The following is a 26,612-nucleotide window of genomic DNA, read 5'->3' on the forward strand; positions in this document are numbered from 1 at the left end:
TGAAAAAGAGAGCTCTTTATATCCTGAAATAACTTCTTAGAAGGTTTTGGACATTCCACTTTTACAAAAACAACTCTGGATTTTTAACACCAAACGTAGGCAACAAATATCTTTAAAAAATTTGATAAATGTTGAAGAAAAAAAAAAAAAGACGTGATCCTTTTTGCTGAACCATCAGGTGAGTTTATGCCTCATGTAGGGATGCGGCTGCGCAGGTACTCCAACACTGCATCCGTTCCCTTGGCAACAATGGCTGCTCTGGGTGTGCGGAAAGGATTCCCTTCCAGACTCAGGCATCTGAGGTTCAAACAAAGTTCCAGTCGACAAAGAGTAGCATTTTATTACGTTTATTCTTTTAGCTAAAAATGTAAACATTTATCCCAATAATGCTGCTTACCTGAGGCTGGTACACAAGCCCAGTTCAGGAGGGACATTGAGCAGGTCGTTGTTGGACAGATCCAGGGTGGACAGACTGAACAGCTGCATCAGACGGCTGGGATCTACCCCACCCACCTGGTTGTTCCCCAGCATCACCGTCTCCAAGGTTACAATCTGATACAGAGCTTCAGGGAAGGAGCTGAACCTGCATGACAAGTTAATATCCCCCACTTTAATTTTTACTTTCATGAGATAGAGATCTATGTTAAATTATTTTAGTAATAATTCTATCAAGTCCATTACACAGAAACCCCCAATAGATGTTTAGTTGCTTCAAAACAAAAGCTCATGTTTACTTGTTATTTATCTCTGGAAACAAAAGTGATTTAGTGGTTCATCTATGTTAAACATAGATGAACATTTCTAGACATACTTCCACCTCTAGAGCTATCAGCTCAGTCTTGCCACCTGGCTGGGAGCTGATGGAAGAGACTCTAGATACACCCTTTCCTCTCACTCAAATTTTGACAGTTAGTGACACGGTGGGTGGTCTTGGGGGGAGGGGAGGGGGGGCGAGTTTGGCGAGCACCCTTTCGTCAAAATTTTGACAGGTAGTGGTTTAGAGAGAAAACAGGTGTTTGAGGTTGGCGAGCACCCTTATGTCACTTGAATTTAGTCGAAATTTGCATTAATTTCGCGATCTCACTGCTTTTGCAGCTGCTCCGTTCGCGCCGCTACTCCTTTCCGCTTCTCCGTTCCGCTTCTCTTTCACGGTTACTTGCGCAACTTTACTTCGTTTCTCAGCAACAAAATACAGCCCATCTATTTATTGAAGATTTTACATTTCCAAAAACACAGGAATCTAATGTTTTGTTTCGTTTTGTATGTTTGGAAGCTCATTCCCTCTCACATAATCGGAAAAGCCGGGAAATGGCGGCGCTTTTGACATTTCTCTGACATTCGGAAAAATATGGTTTACTAATTTTAGCATAACTCCGGTTATACTTGGCCTATTAACACAATTTAAAAACTGGTGTATAGTTTATAATGTGCACTTTAAGCTCAAGTTGAAAGTGAGATTGAGGGAGGCGGAGTCTTGCTGCTGCGCCGTAACAAACTAGACGTTAAAAAGAGCTTAAGGCTATGGACCCTTATTGTTTAACGGATCGATACTCGCGGATGAAAAATCGATACTTTCCAAGGGCGGAAAATATCGATATATATCGCTGAATCAATTTATTTATACAGCCCTAATTCACACCACAGCATGTCAATGAGATCAAGACTAGGGCTTTGACTAGGCCCAAGCCCTTTGTTAATCCTCAATAAGTCTTTGGTGGGTTCACTGGTATGTTTTGGGTCATTGTCAGGTTTCTGGGTCCAGTTTTGCTTCCACTTTTTATTTTGTCCAAGCACCCTATGAAACACCATACAAGTGTATCCAAGGGTCACTCTCATGACTCAAACAGTCCCTGACCAATCAGTGACCAGGTCTTCTGTCGACTGGGATCGGTTCAGATGGGAGAAACGGGGCTGGTACCGGTAGCTAACCGAAGCGCTGACAGTCAGGTGCAGTTGAGTTTTAAAATGGGGACCACTCTCGTTTCAACTGGTGGCCCTGATGTCACTCTCACACTCACACACACACATTTCTGCACTGCACAAACAGAGTATGGTGGCAGTCTGCTGCTGCTAATTGGCTGTAATAAAAAAGAAAAAGAAAACAGATCCAGGTGGAGCTACCTGTTGTGGTTTAGTACAATGCATCGTAGTTTGGGAAGGTTCTTCATTTCAGAGGGTAAATCAGTCAGCAGGTTGTTCCTGAAATAAGGAAGGCACAGACTGTTGCTGGAATGGACACAATACATCACTTCATTATACATGAGCTTCACTGCAAATTCCAAAGATTTATTTTATTGTTCTGCTGCTTGTTCAGAATCTCTAGATGTGAGGCTGACCTCAGTACCAGCAGGGAACTACAGTGGCTTTGGAGCTAATCAAACTGCTCCCTGATTCGCTCCCTGCTCTTCCAACTCATCGCCATGGTCACAGTCATCACGCCCGCATTAGGTAGCTTCCTCACCATCTGCTGCTAAAAGGGTGCCAAACTGACAAGTCACCTTAAAGGGCCACATAGTGCCATTTTATAACATAATCAACTGTTATCTTCAGTTGTTATGAAAATGCCGTATTTATAGCAAACATACAAGACATGTGACGTCACAGTTTAATGCTTTAAAATTGGCCGTTTACAAACGTTCTCAGGAAAGAAACAAAAGGAAAGCCAAGAGCACCACTTTGGTTTATTTGTATTTATATTTAGGTAGAATATGAGCTAGGAGAACACTTTGGATAAATATCAAAATTAATTACTCCAAAATGTTTTAGAAAAGTGGGAAGGAACAACAGCTCTAAATGTGTCATACATAAACCAATAAGAATCAAAAATTAAGGACAAAATAAATTCATGAATGTGCAGACCTGAATCTGAGTGGACTGTGTCACTATTGTCGTTTCATTTCCTGGTAGCTGAACAGAACCACGATGTGAGCGTACCTGAGGTCTATGTGTGTGAGCTGCTGGAGGGAGCAGATGTCAGCAGAACAGCAGCTCAGTCTGTTAAAGCCTAGGTTGATATCTGATAGCGAGGAGTGGAGCTCCAGCAGTCTGCACACAGCGCACAGCAGGAGGGGGTGTGACTTTATTACATCAGGTAGTTTACCCACAATTCTCTGGTGCAGTGATACACACCGGGGTGGGAAAGCTGTCAGTTGGTTCCTGCTGAAGTTAACAGAGGTGATGGCCTGATGCGCTGCAGCATCAAATATCTCGTCTGGAACACTGGCTGCCTGCTTGTTACTGAACACACACATTAACACACACTGGGATAAAACAAAAATATTAATAAATTCTGCAGTAAAAACTGTGGTCAACTAGAAAATTAGAACTAAAACAAGATTAAACGCATTAGACAAGCATCAATTTTATTTTAAATCATTTCTGAAACCTTTACCTTGGTGTCAACTCATTTATTATTTCACTCCTCCAGAAGTTCAGACCAGACTGGGCAGAATCTTTATCAATTCATTTTTACATTTAATAATACTTTTTGCCCTGTTTTGAAGTAGAGCTACTTCACTTATTTCTCACTGTTTGCTTTGAAAACTGTTTCCTATGAACTGTTCCAGAAAACACTCCAACTCTGGTCTCTGCTATGCATTCCATGTAGAAGGAAAGATGTTTGCCTTTATATACCAGGAAAATCAATTGAGATTAAAAACTTCTTTTCAAGGGAGTTCTGGTCAACAGGCAGCAAACATACAAGAAAAAAAAGAAAGCAAAGGAGAGCAAAGAGCTGAAGAGTTCAGGTCAGATTGACAACATGTTGGACCAGTTCCAGTCAGCTGCATCAGAATTCAAGCACATACCTGAACAGAACCTCCCGCAGCTCTGATCAGGCCTTCAGCCTGGACTGCCTTAGCAACAGTAACGAGGAAACACACCAACAGGACAAGACCAGCTTTCATTGTCAGTGAGTGAAAATACAGGTCCTTCTCAAAAAATTAGCATATTGTGATAAAGTTAATTATTTTCCATAATGTCATGATAAAAATTAAACTGTCATATTTTAAATTCATTGCACATCAACTGAAATATTTCAGGTCTTTTATTGTTTTAATACTGATGATTTTGGCATACAGCTCATGAAAACCCAAAATCCCTGTCTCAAAAAATTTGCATATCATGAAAAGGTTCTCTGAATAAGTAATTAACCTGATCATCTGAATCAACAAAGTAACTCTAAACACCTGCAAAAGATTCCTGAGGCTTTTAAAAACTCCCAGCCTGGTTCATTACTCAAAACCGCAATCAAGGGTCAGACTGCTGTCCTGACTGCTGTCCAGAAGGTCATCATTGACACCCTCAAGCAAGAGGGTAAGACACAGAAAGAAATTTCTGACTGAATAGGCTGTTCCCAGAGTGCTGAATCAAGGCACCTCAGTGGGAAGGAAAAAGTGTGGCAGAAAACGCTGCACAACGAGAAGAGGTGACCGGACCCTGAGGAAGATTGTGGAGAAGGACCGATTCCAGACCTTGGGGGACCTGAGGAAGCAGTGGACTGAGTCTGGAGTAGAAACATCCAGAGTCACCGTGCACAGGCGTGAGCAGGAAATGGGCTACAGGTGCCACATTCCCCAGGTCAAAGGTCAAGCCACTTTTGAACCAGAAACAACAGCAGAAGCGCCTGACCTGGGCTACAGAGAAGCAGCACTGGACTGTTGCTCAGTGATCCAAGGTACTTTTTTCGGATGAAAGCAAATTTTGCATGTCATTCGGAAATCAAGGTGCCAGAGTCTGGAGGAAGACTGGGGAGAAGGAAATGCCAAAATGCCAGAAGTCCAGTGTCAAGTACCCACAGTCAGTGATGGTCTGGGGAGCCATGTCAGCTGCTGGTGTTGGTCCACTGTGTTTTATCAAGGGCAGGTCAATGCAGCAGCTATCAGGAGATTTTGGAGCATTTCATGCTTCCATCCACTGAAAAGCTTTATGGAGATGAAGATTTCATTTTCAGCACAACCTGGCACCTGCTCACAGTGCTAAAACCACTGGTATTACTGACCATGGTGTTACTGTGCTCAGTTGGCCTGCCAACTCTCCTGACCTGAACCCCATAGAGAATCTGTGGGATATTGTGAAGAGAAAGTTGAGAGACCAAGACCCAAAACTCTGGATGAGCTTAAGGCTATCGAAGCATCCTGGCCTCCATAACACCTCAGCAGAGCCACAGGCTGATTGCGTCCATGGATTCCTGACCAAGTATTGAGTGCATAACTGAACATAATTATTTGAAGGTTGACTTTGGCATTAAAACAGACTTCTTTTATTGGTCGGATGTAATATGCTCATTTTTTTAGATGTATTTTGGGTTTTCATGAGCTGTATGCCAAAAATCATCAGTATTAAAACAATAAAATACCTGAAATATTTCAGTTGGTGTGCAATGAATCTAAAATATATGACAGTTAAATTTTTATCACTACATTATGGAAAATAATGAACTTTATCACAATATGCTAATTTTTTGAGAAGGACTTGTAGACTCACATGTATTCCAACATCTTCAGAGTTTTGATGTTATGCGTGTTGACCAGACTTTCAGATGGTAACGTCATGGCAGTGGGCCCAGCTGCTCCCTCAGCCTCCTCTGAACATTGATGGACAAAACAACAGGTGACTGGAAGAAACTTGAATATATTCCATAAAAGAACAAAAATCATTTACATGCATGATTTATTAAATCAAATAGTTCATAGATGAAAACCACATAATTATTATAGTAGTTTTATTTCTAACAGGAGTTTGACTAGCCATACTAAATAGGTTGTTGCTCCTGTTATCAGAGACTCTAAAGAAACTGAAACTTATATATTCTCTGTTTTTACTGAACTCAGCTGTTCTTTATTGAAGCGATTGTCTTCTGGCCTCCATGTGTGTCTGGACTAACAGCTGTTTGTAGAACTGATTGGACATTTGAAGCTCATTGCAGCAGGATGAAATGAGTCTTTAGTTTTAAATATTTCTGAAGTTAAAAACATAAACTTCACCTTTAATTCTTCCTCTTAGATATTTCAGCAGGTCACCGGTTCCTTTCTGTGGTGAAACGACACTGTAAGTTAGTATTGAGTTAATTAAGAACATGCATATTAGAAACAATGATGAGTAATAGTTGTGAGGTATTGACGGTGTTAGACAGTATACACCGAGTATTCTAGCAGTAGTAGTCTTTATTTCATGCGTCATACACCCTTACAGGTGCCCAGCCCACATGGGCTTACAAGACACAATAAAACATACAGGTCCTTCTCAAAAAATTAGCATATTGTGATAAAGTTCATTATTTTATATAATGTAATGATAAAAATTAAACTGTCATATTTTAAATTCATTGCACATCAACTGAAATATTTCAGGTCTTTTATTGTTTTAATACTGATGATTTTGGCATACAGCTCATGAAAACCCAAAATACATCTAAAAAAATTAGCATATCATGAAAAGGTTCTCTGAACGAGTAATTAACCTCATCATCTGAATCAATGAAATAAATCTAAACACCTGCAAAAGATTCCTGAGGCTTTTAAAAACGCCCAGCCTGGTTCATTACTCAAAACCGCAATCAAGGGTCAGACTGCTGACCTGACTGCTGTCCAGAAGGTCATCATTGACACCCTCAAGCAAGAGGGTAAGACACAGAAAGAAATTTCTGAACGAATAGGCTGTTCCCAGAGTGCTGAATCAAGGCACCTCAGTGGGAAGGAAAAAGTGTGGCAGAAAACGCTGCACAACGAGAAGAGGTGACCGGACCCTGAGGAAGATTGTGGAGAAGGACCGATTCCAGACCTTGGGGGACCTGAGGAAGCAGTGGACTGAGTCTGGAGTAGAAACATTTAGAGTCACCGTGCACAGGCGTGAGCAGGAATTGGGCTACAGGTGCCACATTCCCCAGGTCAAAGGTCAAGCCACTTTTGAACCAGAAACAACAGCAGAAGCGTCTGACCTGGGCTACAGAGAAGCAGCACTGGACTGTTGCTCAGTGATCCAAGGTACTTTTTTCGGATGAAAGCAAATTTTGCATGTCATTCGGAAATCAAGGTGCCAGAGTCTGGAGGAAGACTGGGGAGAAGGAAATGCCAAAATGCCAGAAGTCCAGTGTCAAGTACCCACAGTCAGTGATGGTCTGGGGAGCCATGTCAGCTGCTGGTGTTGGTCCACTGTGTTTTATCAAGGGCAGGTCAATGCTGCAGCTATCAGGAGATTTTGGAGCACTTCATGCTTCCATCTGCTGAAAAGCTTTATGGAGATGAAGATTTCATTTTTCAGCACAACCTGGCACCTGCTCACAGTGCCAAAACCACTGGTATTACTGACCATGGTGTTACTGTGCTCAGTTGGCCTGCCAACTCTCCTGACCTGAACCCCATAGAGAATCTGTGGGATATTGTGAAGAGAAAGTTGAGAGACCAAGACCCAAAACTCTGGATGAGCTTAAGGCTATCGAAGCATCCTGGCCTCCATAACACCTCAGCAGAGCCACAGGCTGATTGCGTCCATGCAGTCTGTAAAATTGAAGGCTGTAAAATGATTCCTGACCAAGTATTGAGTGCATAGCTGAACATAATTATTTGAAGGTTCACATTTTTGGTATTAAAACACACTTCTTTTATTGGTCGGATGAAATACGCTAATTTCTTTAGATGTATTTTGGGTTTTCATGAGCTGTATGCCAAAAATCATCAGTATTAAAACAATAAAAGACTTGAAATATTATAGTTGGTGTGCAATGAATCTAAAATATATGACAGTTTAATTTTTATCATTACATTATGGAAAATAATGAACTTTATCACAATATGCTAATTTTTTAAGAAGGGCCTGTATACAAACAAGTGGACAAGCTTCTATGAATATTCGTTAACACTTTATTTGAAGGGATGTGCATAAGACTGACATGACATCTGTCATGAACATGAAGGAGTCTTTATGAATGTTTATGACAGTTGTCATAAGTGTCATTCGGTAAATAATGACACTTTTAATGCAAAGTTGCTCTAAAGGTTGCATTGAAAGTTCATTAAAAGTGCCAACGTTGCATTAAAGTGTCTTTTTTTTTACAAAATCATGCAAAGTTGGCACTTTTAATGGGCTTTTAATGCAACTTAGCATTAAAAGTTGCATTAATGTTATGTCATGTTTATGACAGTGTTATGTCAGTATTATGCATACCCCTTCAAATAACTGAATATTCTTTAATCAAAAAGCATCCTTTTTCTAAGATGCCATAATAAACTGTGCCAACTGAAACAAAATATACTTCAATAAATAACACATTTTATCCTCATCCGTTAAATAAAAGAAATCTGGATAAACAAAGTATTTTAGTAAATCATTTCTCAAAGTCAGGTACAAAGTCATATTGTCCTTTGGGACAATAAAACAAAAAGTGTACTTCACTCTCAATTTCCCCCAAATCACACAATAAACATCTTCGGTCTTCCTCTGGGACTGAACGAAAACGTCCGGTTTCTGGCAAAGTGCTTCTTCAAATAACTACAATAACATTAATAATGTGTGACTATTATTAATTATTGAATTATTTTTTCATATTCAACTTGGACTCTTTCTACACAGCATGAAGCTGTTCTCATGTTGGCTCCTTTAACACCAATGTGAGTCATTTATTGATTCCAAAGTTTCTACTGAATAAACTTTGGTTGAGTATGGTAGTAACCACAACATCTTTATAGTGTTATTGGCATATGAACAGATGTAAACATGTCCCTCCAGGAGGACACGCAGAGGAAGCCCAGGACAGGCTGGAAGGACAGAGTCCCTCAAATTAACCAAAGACTCAGAGAAGTCACTGTGAGCTACCAGTTTAGTACAATTATTAATCAAATTAATATACATTTACCCATTTTTTTGGATTAGAAAGGTAAACCATACCAACACAAAAATAAGCATAAATAACCTCCTCATATTTGCTATAATGAGGGAAAGTTTAGCAGTTTTAGATTTATTAAGATAAAACAGTCATTTATGAATTTTCTTGGATTTTCCTGAAAGCTTCTATGAACATTTTTTCACTCTCATCTGACTGCTTTCTGATCTGATCCCAGAAGAAATGGAGGGACAGCAGGGCAGTACAGTGATGCCTCGTGTCCATGGAGACATCCAGGTGTCTCTTCCTGTCCCTGTGAAGATGACAGGTCTGGACTTCCTGTAGCTAGCAGCCTGGTTCTGCTGAGCACTGAGCGGAGGCAACCGCCATCTGGAACGACCAAGACTACAGCTGGAGTCGTATTGAAAAGTAAAAGCTGATAAATATAAAGTTACTGCGTGGATCGAGTCTCAGGAGATTCCATCTGACAATAAGAAACACTTTCTGTTTAGGAGTCTCACAGAAAGACCTGTGCTCTACTCAGCTTGTAGGAAGAACTGCTTTTAGTGTTGCAGCATGTGATGTTGATTAAAACAATACAAAGGTATGAAACAGTCCCACTGCCCAGGTCACCAGACTGGACCGGGTCACATTCTGTACTGGCTGCCAACAGATCTGGAAAAGTCAAAATTTAGAAAGGATGGAGAAAATCTTTCCAGGTTGTTAAACTCACTGAAACACAGACTTAAATCAAGGACGTTGACTCAGGATAATGTGTGTTTACTGAAGTAAAAGTATGACAACAGCATTTAAATTCAATTTTAATTTAACTATTGAGATATTAATCATGTTGTATGTATTCACAGCTTATCTAGGCAAAAAAGGAACAAATCTGGGTGCTGAAAACTGATAATGAAGTCAGGAATGATTATGTTCCCTTACGGTCAGCTACCAGCTTCAGCATCTCAGAAACTAAAATCTGGCTGAAGTGTGAGCATCATGAGCTGTTTGAGTCCATCTGATTGGTCAAACATAATATCCATATGCAGACTGTAAACATCTGCCTGCACTTACAAGATACTGAATTAAAACAGAGCTTTGTGATTGGGACACACTGTTATTGTAATAATAATTGGAATTCAATATGTTGTGCTGCTCTTAGCACTGAAGTATAAAACATTCTGTAAAGGACTGAAAATTAAACATCCCAGCACACCGCAGCCTGACTCCACACACAAAACCTAAACATGAGCATCTTCAGACGTCCAGACGGAGTCAGTGAGAACTCAACACAGTCAGCTGAACATGAATGAGCCCCACGCTTTAGGAATGCTGTGATGTCAGCTTTCAGACCCAATAGACACAGTGTGTGTGTTTTTGAGATGTGACCTACAGCCAGAAGTTCCCTCCTGATTCCACGGAGAGGGTTTCCCTCCAGCAGCAACACCTTCAGATTGGGCAGCAGGCTCAGAGAGGCGGGAAGACTGCCAAACACACCACAGTTCCAATGCAGATGGAAAACACAGCGGCCTGCATGCTCAGAGTGGAGTGTGTGTGTGTGTTTAAATGCCTACGTGCTGATGTCATTGTTAGAGAGGTCCAGCCGGGTCAGAGTGAGCAGCAGCGCGAGTTCTTCAGGAAGATTTCTGATCTTGTTGTCTCTTAGTTCTAGAAGAGTCACAGCAGAGAGACAGGACAGCTGCTCGGCCTCCAGCAGCTCCACCTGGTTGTTCCCAACAAACACTTCCTACACACACACGCACGCACGCACGCACACATGCACACACACCATAGTTTATTGCAACCTTTGCCAATACACAGCTGGACTGGGTCACGGCTCATACACTAGAACCAATAGTTATGGACTGATTGCCATGGTTACCCTGAGAACGGGTGCAGGCAGCTGCGGCAGCCGGCGCAACTTGTTGTATTGCAGGTAGAGCTGCTCCAGAGCCAGCATCCCGGCCAGGCTGACCGGAACGTCAGTCAGCTGATTGTGGCTGCAGTCCAGGAGCTTCACGTCTGCCCGGTCGGGTCAGAACACAAAACGCTTCAAACATCTACATGATACCTGGCAGCTACTTATATTTAACAAAGCAAAAAAGGTTTGCTACATTTGTGCTTTCTGTATCTCACAGAAAGCACAGGTCTTTCTGTGAGACTCCTAAACAGAAAGTGTTTCTTATTGCCAGATGGAATCTCCTGAGACTCGATCCACGCAGTAACTTTATATTTATATTAAAACTGTTGACAGAAATTTCCAAATAGTTCTGTATCATTGCTTACATGATTAAATAAACTTCATTTAGACAACTGAACATGAAAACTAATAAAAGCCAATTGCATACGTTAATTTTCATCAAACAAGTGTTCATGTTTAAAAATCACAAACTATTCTATGACAACATCAGAGTGAACTATGCAGGCTAAACGTGTAGCCTGCTTGTGGCCTCAGAGGTGCTCTTACTTGCCAGCTGGCCCAGGCCGTCAGGCAGACTGCTCAGCTTGTTGTGACAAAGGGAGACTTTCTGCAGAGCTGAGAGACGGCCAACACTGGAGGGCAGATGCTTCAGAAGGTTGTTGGACAGATCCTTCAAGCAATCACAAAAAGAACACAGGCATCAGTAAATGACAAAACACAGCAGAGCACACAGTGAAGGGTGCATCAATTATGTGAGCTGTAGCTGCCATTATGAAGCAACCTGGTTAACAAGTGGTTTTGTTTGAAGAACAAATGCTGTGAAGAAGTGGTTTGTTTCAGTCTGAGTGGAATGACAGATCCCCCTTTCAGCCAACAGAGGGAGGTCATTCCTATAGCTTCTAGCTGCTTTCAGGGATTTAGTTTATGACAATACACTCTATGGTCACCTATATGCTCACCTGATCACAATCAAATATTGGACTGAATCTTTGATCCATGTTGTCCATCTCTGTGAGGTGAAGGTAAAGCATGACGGCTGGTCCATCCTGACTCAAAACCAGCAACAACCATAAGGAATTCAGAAAGCACTTCACACATGGTTCACACACTTCTGTGTGACTGATACAGACTGAGTTCTCAAACATAACTCAATATTTATAGAAATATTGAGCTATGTTTGAGAACCCACACACAAAATCTAAACATGAGCCACACACAAATGTGATTGGCTGAAGGCACAGAGCTGCTTGAATCAGGGAGCTGGGAGAGCAGCACCTCATTAGATACCATGACTCTGCTGGCACTGACCTGCAGCTTACAGGAAATTATGTTTATACACTCTTAAAAAGTATTACATACACCTACTAATAACCTCATTTTGTTCAAGGTTCTAATATTGGAAAATAAATTGTTGCTGTCCATCAATGTGGGAAAGATACTGAGGCTATTTCCAAACAATCTACATTTCATCACTCCGTTTTCTTTTCCACTTACATCATTTACTTTAATAAAGAAGCCATGATTAGTGAAACTGCCACAACTTTCCTTTAGGACTGATGATCCTGCTGGCTGCTGAAGGAGGAACAGCTTATTCTGCTCTCTCTCTCGTCCTTACTGATAACTTTGCCTGTGAATTATTTTTAAAGTCACAATTTTTATAGTGATATTTACATCATCACTATCACATAACTGGATTACTTCAAACCTAAGGACTGGGAGATTTTCTCACTTTTATTTTTACCTTACTTTTCTTCACCTCCAAGTTGAAGTAAGGCAAAATGCCCCCGCCCAACCCCAAGGACATTAGCAGTATTCTACAACAACTTCAGTTTTTAGAAACGAAGATTCAACGGCTGGAGGTGAACTTTGAGATCAACGCTACCTGTGGATATGAAACAACTCTTCCTCAAATCAGCGGAGAGGTTCGCTCAGGGCGCCAAGCCGTAACAAAAGTCTCACACTGCAGATCCCATGAGACGACTAACGGGGAGAACCCCTCACCTGGACGAATCAGCGTGGCCGGCTCTGAGCCGAAACCCACCTTCAACTTCAACACCTGCTCCACCAAAGAATAGCAAATAAGCAGCTGGAACCAAAACGGCTCCACCGATCCCGCTCCCAAGGACAAAGCGACCAGCTCAAGCCTCAAAACATTCCGATTCCGTGGGAATCCCAATGAAAAACAGATTTTCTGCACTCCAACCTGAGTTGAGTGAAAACCCACCTTCAAACATCAACAATGAGGCAAGAACAACACATCCACCCCCCCAAAGCTCCGAAGGACAAAGTGACCACCAGGAAAACGAAAGGTATGTCAAGAGTGCTTATTGTTGGAGATGAGGCAGTAAATGGAATCAGTCATGTTTGCAATCCCAAGAAAACAAGAGTGGTTTCTTTTCTTGGTGACACTGTATCTGATTTGACTCACAAAGTGTTCTCTCTAACCACTGATCAGCCAAACATGGATACTTTAGTTGTGCATGTTGGAGCCAACGATCTGGCAAAGCAAAAATCGGAGATTCTGAAAAAGGACTTTAATATTCTTCTGGACCAGTGGTTCTTAACCTTTTTTGAGGTACCGAACCCAACAGTTTCATATGTGGATTCACTGAACCAGGGTTTCCCCCAGTGTATTATAAGCCTGGCGGCCCGCCATGCCGCACCTCAGTGGGATCGCGCGCGTCTCCTTTCACTCAAACTGGACACAGGCTGACCTGTATGGATATTTACATAAACCTACTGTGAGAAATTATGAACCTTTGGAGAACTTTACGTTAGAGTTTAAAGCCCGCCGCGTTAGCTCTGGTTGCGCAGCTCTATGTGAACCGTAGGAATAACTCATAGCGAATTCAGAGGTCGCATTGTGGAGTGGTGAGAATGATTTATCTTTGTAAATGAACAATTATATGCAGCGTTTACATCTCAACACGCTGCCTAGCGTGTTGCTCTGTGTCTGTCTTCCCTGTAAAGTTTATGTCTGTGGTCCCTGTTGGCCAGAGAGTTTGTGGATAACGAGCAGCACTAACCACTATCATGCAGGTTCAGCCCGGTGAGGAGCTTTCGTGCTCTCCTTGGAGTCATGCATCATGCTGATTTTATATTATTTTTAGTATTATTTTTCCGGTTACACGCATCAAATCATATCAAATGCGTTGTCTACTTAGAGTTAATGCGCGCGGCCGCACGGAGATATGAGAAACTCGTCCCATAAACTCGACCAACCAAAATAGTTTCTGTGACGATTAAAAACCTCAACAGACACAAAATGAAAGAGTTACTAAAACCACATTTGCAGCATTGAATTAAATCTCCCGTTTGCAAACGGGAATTAAATCTCCCGTTTGCTGCACTGTGCAGCAATGGGTACGCGTGATGAGGGCCCTGCATGATGAGGCCCTCATCATGCAGGGCCGGCTCCAAGGCTGTATTAGGCCTTGAGCAGACTTTGACTTAGGGGCGCCTCTTGCTGCTAAAACATCAGCACCTCTAACAACTTTTGTGTTAGATTTAGTGAAATATGGGAGAAGGGAGTAGTTTAATTGGCCAGCCTAAAAAGCAATAAATTATAATCGCAGTTTACTAATTTGTAATTGTAAATTCAAAGATTAAACTCACAGCAACAGATTGTTGCTATGGTAACAAAACAATCTAACTATGAATATTGTTCTTTGAAGTTCTACAAAGTAACCTTGCCAGCTCGAACCCAGGTTAATATATATATATATATATATATATATATATATATATATATATATATATATATATATATATATATAAATAAAAAACTATTTAAAATTAAAACAAGCAACGTTCAGACTGGTGGTGGGACAGGTAAAGCCTGCCAGGTTTATAATACACCGGGGGAAACCCTGATTTTGCTTACCTGAGAAAAGTAGAGACTATTTCTTTCAACAATACTGGGTAAAATTTTTTCATAACTTGATAACCTGCAGCAACTGAATTTTTTGGCTTGTTGCATCTTATGCTCCAATTTTTCACAAAATTAATGTCTTTTAATTAGAGGTGTGCCGATCGATGGGCCACCGATCATAATCGGCCGATTTCCGGGAGAAAAGTGTATGATCGATGATTGCCGATCATGGTTTCTTGTTGCCGATCACATTTGTCTCACTTCGCAGCCTTCGTGTTCAGCTGTTCTCTCCTCTTTCCTTCACTCTGCGCAAGCGCGCGGCAACAAGTCCTGTCACATGAGAGTGTGTTACGCCGGAAAAGTACCTCGGGGTTGAAGCACGTTGCTAATGATCTGATCCAAATGGTAAATTTATTGCTCTCTTCAGGTGTTCTCCCCCAGGCTTTGAAAACAGCAGTTATCAAACCACTGATAAAAAAGAACAATCTGGACAAATCACAACTGCAGAATTACAGGCCGATCTCTAACCTCCCATTCATCAGCAACATTATTGAAAAAGCAGTTTTTAAACAATTAAATAACTTCCTAACAATAATGAATCGCTTTGACTCCTTCCAGTCTGGTTTCCGGTCTCACCACAGCACAGAGACGGCCCTTGTAAGTGTTCAATGATATCCATATAAATACAGACTGTGGGAGAACTACAGTGCTTGTTCTGTTGTACTTCAGTGCAGCATTTGACACTGTTGACCATGACATTTTACGGAATCGACTGGAGAGTTGGGTCGGACTCTCCGGTCCAGTGCTCAACTGGTTTGAATCTTACATAAAGAACAGGGATTTCTTTGTTTCAATCAGAAACTTCTCATCAAATACGTCAAAGGTCACATGTTGGGTACCCTAAGGTTCAATCCTAGGACCCCTTCTTTTCAATATTTATATGCTCCCACTGGCTCAGGTTATAACAGGAAATAAGATCAGCTACCATTACTATGCGGATGATACACAGCTCTACATCACGATGTCACCAGGTGACTCTGAACCCATCCAATCACTGAATAGATGCTTAGAACAGATCAATGTGTGGATGTGCCAAAACTTTCTAAAGCTGAACAGAAACAAAACTGAAGTTATTATCTTTGGACCTAAAGAGGAGTGAACTAGAATCAATGCACAGCTTCAGTTATTACAACTGAAAACCAGCGATCAGCCTGAAACCTGGGAGTAGTGATGGACTCTGACCTGAACCTTCAGAGCCACATTAAGACAGTCACAAAGTCGGCCTTCTATCACCTGAAGAACATCTCCAGGATTAGAGGACTTATGTCTCAGCACGATCTAGAGAAACTCATCCATGCGTTTATCTTTAGCCACATTGATTATTGCAACAGCGTCTTCACAGGTCTGACTAATGAATCAATCAAACAGCTGCAGCTGATCCAGAAGCTGCTGCTCACGTTCTCATTAAACCAGGAAGATAGAGACATAATACCAATTTTAAAGTCCCTACACTGGCTGCCTGTAGCTCAGAGAATAGACTTTAAAATACTGTTAGTTTATAAATCACTGAACGGTTTAGCACCACAATACTTTAAAGATCTGTTATTGCTGTACCAACCATCTAGATCCCTCAGATCTTCTGGTTCTGGTCTGCTCTGCATCCCCAGAACAAGAACCAAACGAAGAGAAGCAGCATTCAGTTTCTATGCACCACAAATTTGGAACAAACTTCCAGAAAACTGTAAAACAGTGAAACACTGGGTGCCTTTAAATCTCAACTTAAAACCCACCTGTTTAGAGTTGCTTATGGCTAAATTAGGGTTAGGGTGCGGGTTTTGATGTCTTCGATGTTTTTATCTATTTATTAATTTCTTTTTATTCCTCTTTCTAATGATGTAAAAGTGGCGAGTGACTGAGGGTCATTGCACGCACAGAAAAACTCTGTAAATTCTAGACTAAGGTAAAAATAGTGCACAAAAATCTGTGTAGGACGGCGAAGTCCTAGCGCAAAAATTCACGTGACAGGTGGACGTGACAAAGTCTCCAACCTTGGGTGTTTTCATGTGTTGCCTAACAGGCGACGGAGCCTGGATAATACCCGTGTTAAACAGACGGCAGAGTCCGGCGACGACAGGCGCTTAAATTCCGTAACAAAAGTGTGTTTTTCTCTTAAATTTTTTTTTTCAAAATCTTCTCTTTCTTACTGTTTATTCAATGTCACATGCTGTATTTTTTATTATGTAAAGCACCTTGTAATGACTTGCTGCTGAAATGTGCTATACAAATAAAATTTTATGGATTGATTGATGAGGAAAGCTTGTTAAGATATCAGTAGCAACCAACCCATGAGGTGACTCACTGAAGATCATGAAGAACAGAGTCATCCCTTCATTTGGTTCTGTCACTTTTCCACTGAACTGCAGAGGACCAGACCAACTGGGTCCAGTCATGCCTATGTCCCACACAGGCCCATACATCCCTACTAGATAGAACAGACTTCCCTCGTTTCCATTGCTCCCTCTGATCTGAACCAGAATGTGGATGAGCTGCCCTAACAAATGAAGAGGCTGGGTTAGTCCGGTCTGTTGACAGCAGAACAAACAGCTCCGTCACAAGATCCTCTCTCACATCAAAGACAGACGTGAGTGTGTGGTAAGTTACCAGCTCTGTCAGGTTCCCCAGCTCTCCTATTTCCTCTGGCACAGTTTCCAGGAGATTCTGCTGCAGTGTGAGGGAACGAAGCTTGTATAGGGAACACACCTCTGTTGGCAGCGATGACAGCTTATTATGGCTGTAACAAAAACGCAAAGTTAATTTTGATTTGAAACCCCTCAGGGGATAGTTTTACTCAGAGATGAATCTCAAGAATAAAGCGGTGATCACGTCAGTCAGCTTCAGGCTCAGTGAAAAGAAGAGTTTCATCTATACACCTGCTGTGTTCTCTCATGCAGAGAGGACACATCAAGTTTCTGTGATTCTTTTCCTTTATTTTGTCCAAACACATGAAAACACACAAATTATTCAGAGATAATGTCCTGCTTCTCTTTGTGCTTCTCAAAAGGTCTGACTGTGAAAAGAAGTTAGACTGGTGACTGATGTCTCCACAGAAAACTCACCATGAAACTGACTAACTGTACCTTAGTCGCAGCTGCTGAAGCTCCTGCAGCTCTCCAAGAGCACTGGGTAAACTGCTCAGCTGGTTGTCATGGAGCTGCAAGAACAACTTGGTGAATAACAGCTTGGTTAAACCTAAAGAAAATCAATTTATCCCAATAAAATACATCAGACAAAGTTTGTACCGATTTAAAATGTCAAATTGACAGTCCAGAGGAGACTCCAGAATGGTCGTCATGGGAGATTCAAGGATTCCTCAAATATGCATGAATGAATTAAATCAACTCTCCAGGAATGTTTTTGATGAGGGAATAACGTTATAAAATGATGGAAGGCTCAAAGAAACGTCATTTCAAAGCACCTTCCATCCATTAACAAGTTTTTTTTTTTACTTTTACCTTGATGAAAAATTCTCCACAGAAACACAGGGGGTTCATACAAATGCTGATGTATGTGAAGCTTCTCAGTAAATCGTCCAGTGAGAGCTTCAGAGATGCTGCTGCTACAGCGCATGAGGCAGCCAATGCACAGTGGCCGGTCTGTGGTTGGTGCTCATCTGCAGCTTCCTGCCCTCCTCAAATATAAATCTGTCTTTCAGGAAGGACTCCGCTCCACCGGTGCACAGTGGAGTGGACCGCAGCAAAGACACTAGTACAGTGGTTCTTAACCTTTTTTAGGTACCGAGCCCACCAGTTTCATATGCGTATTCACTGAACCCTTCTGTAGTGATAAAAAGATTTTTTCCCCCAAAATTCAAGACATAGGGATGACCCAACTAGAGTCTAGTTGGGTCATCCCAAGATCATTAAGTGCATCAACACAACAATTCTAATATGGCATGTAAAAAACAAACACCTGACGGAGTTTGACTACATCGAGGCTCACTGCAGGAACAAAAGGACATCCGGAGCGGCCAGTAAAGCAGGTAAAGCAGCGCTAAACTACCAACACTGACCCGGATTAGCATCACGGTCAGAAAGCTAAACAAATAACCCAAAAAATAATTCAAGTCTTCGAGCTGGGGGTGTAAGTCGCTGGCTCTGCTCTCGCTCTTGGACCGCCGCTACGCGCTACTGGTGGTAATATTTCACAGACGGAGCGCATTTCTGTTCCACCAGCGAACTCTCACACCGAACAGCTACTTAAAGCTGCAGCATGCAACATAAAAAAAAAGAAAAAAAAAAAAAAGATTTTAACTATGTATTAAAACTTTTGCTGTCCTAACCTACGACAGACAATCTCTGAAAATAATTGATCTCCTCTGCCTCCTTCCTGTGTTCTGCAGAATTTGGTCAGAAACAACAAATCAGAGCATCCTTAATCAGCTAGCCATGCTCTCAGTAAGTTTTGATTTGGCGACTTAAGATTGTTTATTTTTATGCAACCTGCATTTGACTTTGAATGTCTCCTTAATTACTTGACATTATTTGATATAGGCAGATTTATTTGACTAATTTATGAAACTGAGTGCCTGAATGTTAAATATTATTTTACTGATTTCAGGTTTTTCAGTTGTCCTTTTTACTGAGTAGTTCCTGTATTGTTCCTGCAAGTATTTTGCATGTTTATGTCTAAGTTAAGTGAATTTATTGCCAGATCGTTTAGTATCATTTATACCTAAAGCGAAAAATTAGCAATTAATCCAAGCGATCGGCAAAGATCTGTGATCCGCAGAGATTGGCCTCATGGGTGATCGGTATCGGAAGCAAAAAACCTGATCGGAGCATCCCAGCTCTTAATCTCTTCAGTTGGTGCTGGAGTTGATTGTACTTACATCCAATATAGTTAGTGCAGGTAAGAGTTTGATGTCTTCAGACAGCTGTGTTAGTTGATTGGACGACAGCAGAAGTTTGATGAGGTCGGTCTGTTCCCACCAGCGATCTGGTCCTCCAAACGATACGTTCTCCTGGGCTTCCGCTGAGTCATCAATGTTAAGCCGATACACATTCTGAGGGACTGGGACACATGATGACTCAAATCGCTGAAGATACAAACATAATTCACTTAAAACACCACAGTAGTACATGCTGACTGACTAGTTTAATCGATGTTAAAGAAGATAGGATGAGGGCTTAGGTGGATTATTGAGTCTCATCTGTGTAGTTTAGTGATTTGTGGATAGGAAGAATAGAAACATAGAATGGATGAATCCTTTATTGTCCCATGGTGGGGGAATTCAGGAGTAGCATTAAAGTATGTAGGTTCAGAAGGACACTTGTTGGGTCTTGCAGGACTTGTATCTCAAACCAGGGCTCTATTTAGAATTTTATGTCTAATATGCCTTTGAAAACATTTAAAGTTATATATAACACATGAATCAAAGCATGTTGGACTTCCTCAATAGACCACAGAAGAGGAAAAAGAGGGACCTTATCTGTCGCAGATATGAAGAGATATACTTATACATAAAGCAGCAAAATGACCAAAAATTATGTGGCTAATAATAAAACAAAGAAATGGTAAGCTTTGGAACCTGACTTGACCTGTTTATGTTCAAACTGGTAAAAAGTTTTCTTCCTATGTAAACAAACCCTGCAAATTGCATGGAGTCAGTGACTCTATGGAGTCAGTGACTAAACTAGAGCTGGTCCGATCATAATAGGTTGATTTCCGTAAAAAAGTGTATTATCGGTGATAGCCGATCACCGTCTCTCGTTGCCGATCACCAAAATCTCACTTCACAGCTACGTGTGCAGCTGATCTCCTCTTTGTTTCACACTGCAACAATTCCTGTCGTGTGGAACTTTAACGCTGTGAGAGTGAGTGGGGACATTTGCGTGTTGCAGTGGAAAATTACCTCGGGAGTGAAACACATCAAAATGCATGAACACAACAAATTTAATATGGCATTTAAAAAAACAAGCACATGGTGGAGTTTGGCTACATCGAGCTCAGTGCAGGAAAATAAGGACATTCGGAGCAGCCAGATAGCAGGTAAAGCAGCGCTAAACTACCAACACTCACCCGGATTAGGATCACGGTCAGAAAGCTGAACAAATAACCCAAAAAATAATTCAAGTCTGGCGGTGTACAACACTGGTTCTGGTCTTGTTCTTGGACTGCCGCTACGCGCTACTGGTGGTAATATTTCACAAAAATCTCCACCAAACCGCTCAATCTCCACCAGACAGTGAACTCTCACACCTCAACTCTCACAGTTGCTTAAAGCCGCAGAATGTAACTTAAAAAAAGAAATAAGATTTTAGATATATATTAAAATATGTCTATTATGTCTAAATTAGATGAATTTATTGCCAGACAATTTTTTCCATTTTACCACATAACAGTATCATTTATACCTAAAGCAAAAAAAAACAAAAAAAACAGCCATCCAGGTGATCGGCAAAGATCAGCCAATAGGAATCGGCAACAAAAAACCTGATCGAAGCATCCTTAGCATAAACATATAGCAATAGTGGACAGTCACTAGCATTGTTAGAAAACAATAAAATGTGGTTTACTGACCATCAGATTTCACTCTTCAAAGACTTTATTAATGACTTTACTTGTGATAATCAGATTCATTTATTTTGTCTCACAGAAACCTGACTGCAGCAAGAAGATTTTGTTCATATCAATGAGTCAACTAATTATTCAAAATTTCACATTCCTTAAAGTACTCATTAGGAAGAGGAATAGCTACTCTTTCAGACATATTTATTCACTAACCCAGGCTTAATTGTAGTTGTTAGTTGTTTTGAATATCTAATCCTCGGCTTTTCCTCATCCAAATTGCAATTACTTCTAAACTCAATTAGCTCAACCTACAGGAGCTTTCTGTGGTACATATTATCCACATATGGAACAGAGTGTGAAGAAATAATAGTACTTCTCTATTACCCTTGCCTGTCTGGTCATGTTTTAATAATATTTGTGATTAATGTAACCGAGTCCTCCAAACCTGAGAAAATTTAATTCAAAGACTGATCTTTAACAGATTTTAAAGTATTGTTCAGAGAATCAGCCCTTCACAAACTGACATTTGTGATCATAGTGATACTTCCTAATTGCATGTGGCACTAGACAATGTAGTCCCCTTGAAAAACAAGGTAATTTATATTCATACATGGTTGGCTCCCTGGTTTATTTCTATTTTGCTGATCTTTATTAGAAAGGACCCTATGCCTTCAAAAAAAATTCATCATTGCATTGAGTTGACATTTTTGTATCATGAAAACTCCATCGCATACATTACAATTAAATATTAGTTATACTAGAATGCATTCAAATCCAGCTTATAATACGAACAGGTAAGTTATTTTATGGCAAACCTCCCTCCTGAACAAGCAATGCATTAATTCACTAATTAGACATTAAAACAAGAAAATAATCAAAAGATGGTTTCAGGCACAGGTTTGAATGGACGTTGTGAAATATCTACTTGCATCTGAACAGTTTAGATCAGAAATTTCTGTATTAGCTGTGCTCATTTAAAATAAGGTCAAATATACATAATTGGGTGTAATCATAATCACAGCAAATGAGTTTGCAATCACGGTGCCTAATTCTATGGCCACTGATTACTACTACTTGACATAGTTTATAAAGTCATGTACAGGTCCTTCTCTAAAAATTAGCATATTGTGATAAAGTTCATTATTTTCCATAATGTAATAATAAAAATTAAACTGTCATTTTAGATTCATTGCACACCAACTGAAATATTTCAGGTCTTTTATTGTTTTAATACTGATGATTTTGGCATACAGCTCATGAAAACCCAAAATCCATCTAAAAAAATTAGCATATCATGAAAAGGTTCTCTGAACGAGTAATTAACCTGATCATCTGAATCAATTAAATAAATCTAAACACCTGCAAAAGATTCCTGAGGCATTTAAAAACTCCCAGCCTGGTTCATTACTCAAAACCGCAATCAAGGGTCAGACTGCTGACCTGACTGCTGTCCAGAAGGTCATCATTGACACCCTCAAGCAAGAGGGTAAGACACAGAAAGAAATTTCTGAACGAATAGGCTGTTCCCAGAGTGCTGAATCAAGGCACCTCAGTGGGAAGGAAAAAGTGTGGCAGAAAACGCTGCACAACGAGAAGAGGTGACCGGACCCTGAGGAAGATTGTGGAGAAGGACCGATTCCAGACCTTGGGGGACCTGAGGAAGCAGTGGACTGAGTCTGGAGTAGAAACATCCAGAGTCACCGTGCACAGGCGTGAGCAGGAAATGGGCTACAGGTGCCACATTCCCCAGGTCAAAGGTCAAGCCACTTTTGAACCAGAAACAGTGGCAGAAGCGCCTGACCTGGGCTACAGAGAAGCAGCACTGGACTGTTGCTCAGTGATCCAAGGTACTTTTTTCGGATGAAAGCAAATTTTGCATGTCATTCGGAAATCAAGGTGCCAGAGTCTGGAGGAAGACTGGGGAGAAGGAAATGCCAGTGATGGGTAAATGAGGCGTCATGAGGCGTTTCGACTCATAGCAACACTGTATTGACACTGTGTCGATACTGTGTTCCTCAATGCTGACACCTGCTGGACATTAAAAATTCCTACAGGCAACATAGTGATTTGATGACCAAGTCTATACAATAAGATTTAAGTCTTTGTATTTTATTGAATATTATATGTTGTATTATGTCATATCTTCAGTTACAATTAAAATATATTTGATATAGAGTCAATAAAGAATGTGAACATGTACCATAAAGTAAAAATTTAAGTTAATGTATTTGGAATGAGGATGCATGGACTGTTTTTTCCCACACATTATTTAAAAAAAAGTTCTTACAACCTTTTGAAATTAAGCCTGTTAAGCTTTTTTGACAAAACTTCTGTAGAAAAAAATTAAGTAAACACTACATTTACAGAGAACCCTTGTTTTTCTTAGGGGTTGCGTTCCGAAAATAACCCGTGAGGCGAAATCCGTGAAGTAGTTACCTTTATTTTTTTACAGTTATTACACAGCATAATTAAATACTCTACATTGAAACCAAAGATCAAAACCTGTTTTCAGGTCAGCGGATGTGCGTGTGCATCTATCGGGCATTAATGTGATCCGGAGTCATGTCATTAAAGCTTCTCCTCCAACCTGCCCCGCCAGATTCACAGCTGTATCTACGGAAGACCAACGGATCTCATCAAACGAGCCTCCGGTCGGGTTTTGTTCTGCCTCTGGCCAGTTTTTTTTTTTTTCCAGCAGACATTGATAGTTTCAGTTTCCATCTCCTGAATGACCAATCTGTATTAAACACCGTAACGTTATTGGCACTCAGGTAGCGCGGAGACTGTTTTTAACAATCATATGGTCAATTAGGACTAAAAACACTGTGGGGAAAAAAACTGCACAAAAAAATCTGCGAAGCAGCGAAACCGTGAAAAGTGAACCGCGTTACAGCGAGGGTTCACTGTATATGAAATAATTTATAAAAAGCAACTGAGTAATTTGTAGAATGGCTGCATATCTGAGTTTATCTAGGTGAATCTGAGACTTCATTCTCATGCCTGGCCTCATAATGCCTCAGCATCGAAAAGGTGGATTTTTTTAAATAAGACAGTTTAGTCAAACATATGCGACACTTAACCTGCAGAACATACTATAAAAGTAAACTAAAAGTCAGTTTCAGCTGAATTTGGGTTCAGATAGATTAAGTAGAAACTGACAAGAACCAGATGAAATGACAAAAATGAAAACAAATTTATTTTCCAATATAGGATCAAAATGGTCCCACTTAGGAAACATTTCCTTTGAAGCTGCTCCATAGATGACAATGTAAAAGATCAAGAATTTATTTGGCAAATGCTTTTGACAGATTCGCTTCCTTATAAACACAGTTTGGCATCCAGTGTCATTTCGAAACAGTTCCTGTATTGGTCACATGACTTGCTGAAACCAATACGCGCACCGACACAGGTGTTGGTCTATGGGCTTGATGCATCGGTGTTGCTGGACCCATCACTAGGAAATGCCAAAATGCCAGAAGTCCAGTGTCAAGTACCCACAGTCAGTGATGGTCTGGGGAGCCATGTCAGCTGCTGGTGTTGGTCCACTGTGTTTTATCAAGGGCAGGTCAATGCAGCAGCTATCAGGAGATTTTGGAGCACTTCATGCTTCCATCCGCTGAAAAGCTTTATGGAGATGAAGATTTCATTTTTCAGCACGACCTGGCACCTGCTCACAGTGAGAAAAACATTGGTAAATGGTTTACTGACCATGCTATTACTGTGCTTAATTGGCCTGCCAACTCTCCTGACCTGAACCCCATAGAGAATCTGTGAGATATTATGATGAGAAAGTTGAGAAACGCAAGACCCAAAACTCTGGATGAGCTTAAGGCTATCGAAGCATCCTGGCCTCCATAACACCTCAGCAGAGCCACAGGCTGATTGCCTCCATGCCACATTGAAGCAGTCATCGTTACGGAGTGAAAGCTTCTTCAAACAAGACGGAGGCTCTTATGTGTTTTACTGAACCAGCTGATAACGGCAACAGCTGTTCGTAACCTAGCAACCAAAAGTCAACAAAAGCAAGATAGTGACAAAACAGAACCAGATCCTTAAGCATTCTTCAAAATAAAAAACTTCCTCTATTCAAATAAATCATGTTTTGCACTTAAAATATATTTCACTTTACCTTTGTAATTATATACAATCATGTTCAATTCAATTAATAATAATCATCATGTAAATTATGCTTAACATGTAATTGTAAATCAGTCACTTATGCAAATATACTGAACAACATATAAGTGTAAAAAGTCACCACAGTCATTTCTGCAAAAGGATACCCGACCAAGTATTGAGTGCATAACTGAACATAATTATTTGAAGGTTGATTTTTTTTAATATTAAAACACTTTTCTTTTATTGGTCGGATGAAATATGCTAATTTTTTTTAGATAGGAATTTTGGGTTTTCATGAGCTGTATGCCAAAATCATCAGTATTAAAACAATAAAAGACCTGAAATATTTCAGTTGGTGTGCAATGAATCTAAAATGACAGTTTAATTTTTATTATTACATTATGGAAAATAATGAACTTCATCACAATATGCTAATTTTTGAGAAGGACCTACACAGCTGGTCTTCTTGTCACCACGACCTTCTGGCCCAAAACACGTGAAGTTGGCAAGAGAACATTAAAGCGGTAAGAAAACAGCGACACCTACAGTCTCAGAGATGTCGCCGCGAAGGATAAGCGCTCTTCATTTGACGTTGTTGTTCCTTTCTCCCACATAAATAAAAATAGACGTTTCAACAAGGCATGTGCGCTTACCTTCAGTCAAGCCTCGGCCGGACAGGTTGAGCTGGCCGCTTTTCCTGGCTGCCTTTAGCAGCCCGTAGGGAACAGCTGCCTCCGGCTTTGGGGTTCGAAAGCCCGCTAGACTGTCCACATTACCTGCCCTTTTGAAACGGGACATCTTCCTCTGAAATGCAGACAAATTAAATGTGCCTCTCCACTGTGTAATACCCACACCCTAACCGCCTGCCTTCTTCTTCTTTTCTATTATGGCGGATCGCAAGCAACTTAAAGGTGCACACCGCCACCTACTGTACACGAGTGTGTAGCAACATTTCTTTACCTCTATTAAATTCTATATCCCCCCAATGACAGACTCGTTCCTACGCCCTTGGTTATATGTCTTCTAATTTCCTTTGCTGCATAACGTACATTGCATTTATTCTAGCGTTAGGTAAATGTATCTTGAAGGAGAATAGCACTTAAATAAAAGACCAACAAGGATATTCATTTAGAATTAAAAATAACTTACCCTGAATTACCAAGATAGATGTAATGTATGTAATAAAAGTTTGTCATTAATGAAGGGGAAAAAACTCAAACCAGACTTTAAGTCAGTTTAGGGTCTGGTTCGCAGAGTATGCAGTTATATATATATTTTTTCCCAATTATTCAATGAAATTTTTTTTACCTCAG

The 26,612-nt window shown here is 40.6% G+C and overlaps 1 protein-coding gene across 5 annotated transcripts; it reads right to left on the reverse strand.

Annotated features, from left to right (window-relative positions):
- lrrc40 (leucine rich repeat containing 40) lies at positions 1–26,612 on the reverse strand. Of its 5 annotated transcripts, XM_008408166.3 has the most exons (15): positions 25,953–26,480; positions 19,499–19,680; positions 17,748–17,821; positions 17,272–17,401; positions 11,286–11,409; positions 10,701–10,840; positions 10,393–10,565; positions 10,212–10,302; positions 5,985–6,030; positions 5,485–5,584; positions 3,130–3,237; positions 2,935–3,045; positions 2,122–2,199; positions 398–583; positions 1–297 (listed from the first exon to the last, which is right to left on the reverse strand). In XM_008408166.3, exons 1-15 carry the CDS (start codon positions 26,095–26,097, stop codon positions 192–194), a joined length of 1,794 nt encoding a protein of 597 aa, XP_008406388.1. In that variant the 5' UTR covers positions 26,098–26,480; the 3' UTR covers positions 1–191. The 5 variants fall into 5 exon arrangements, 3 of the variants coding, with proteins under 3 accessions (XP_008406388.1, XP_008406390.1, XP_008406389.1); XR_001776517.2 differs by lacking the exon at positions 1–297 and having other exon boundaries at positions 513–583; positions 2,122–2,470; positions 25,953–26,612; XR_014087404.1 differs by lacking the exons at positions 1–297; positions 398–583 and adding an exon at positions 2,337–2,470 and having other exon boundaries at positions 25,953–26,612.

The sequence above is a fragment of the Poecilia reticulata genome, chromosome 4 (genome assembly GCF_904066995.2).
Source record: "Poecilia reticulata chromosome 4, P_reticulata-male-v2, whole genome shotgun sequence".
NCBI lineage: Eukaryota > Metazoa > Chordata > Actinopteri > Cyprinodontiformes > Poeciliidae > Poecilia > Poecilia reticulata.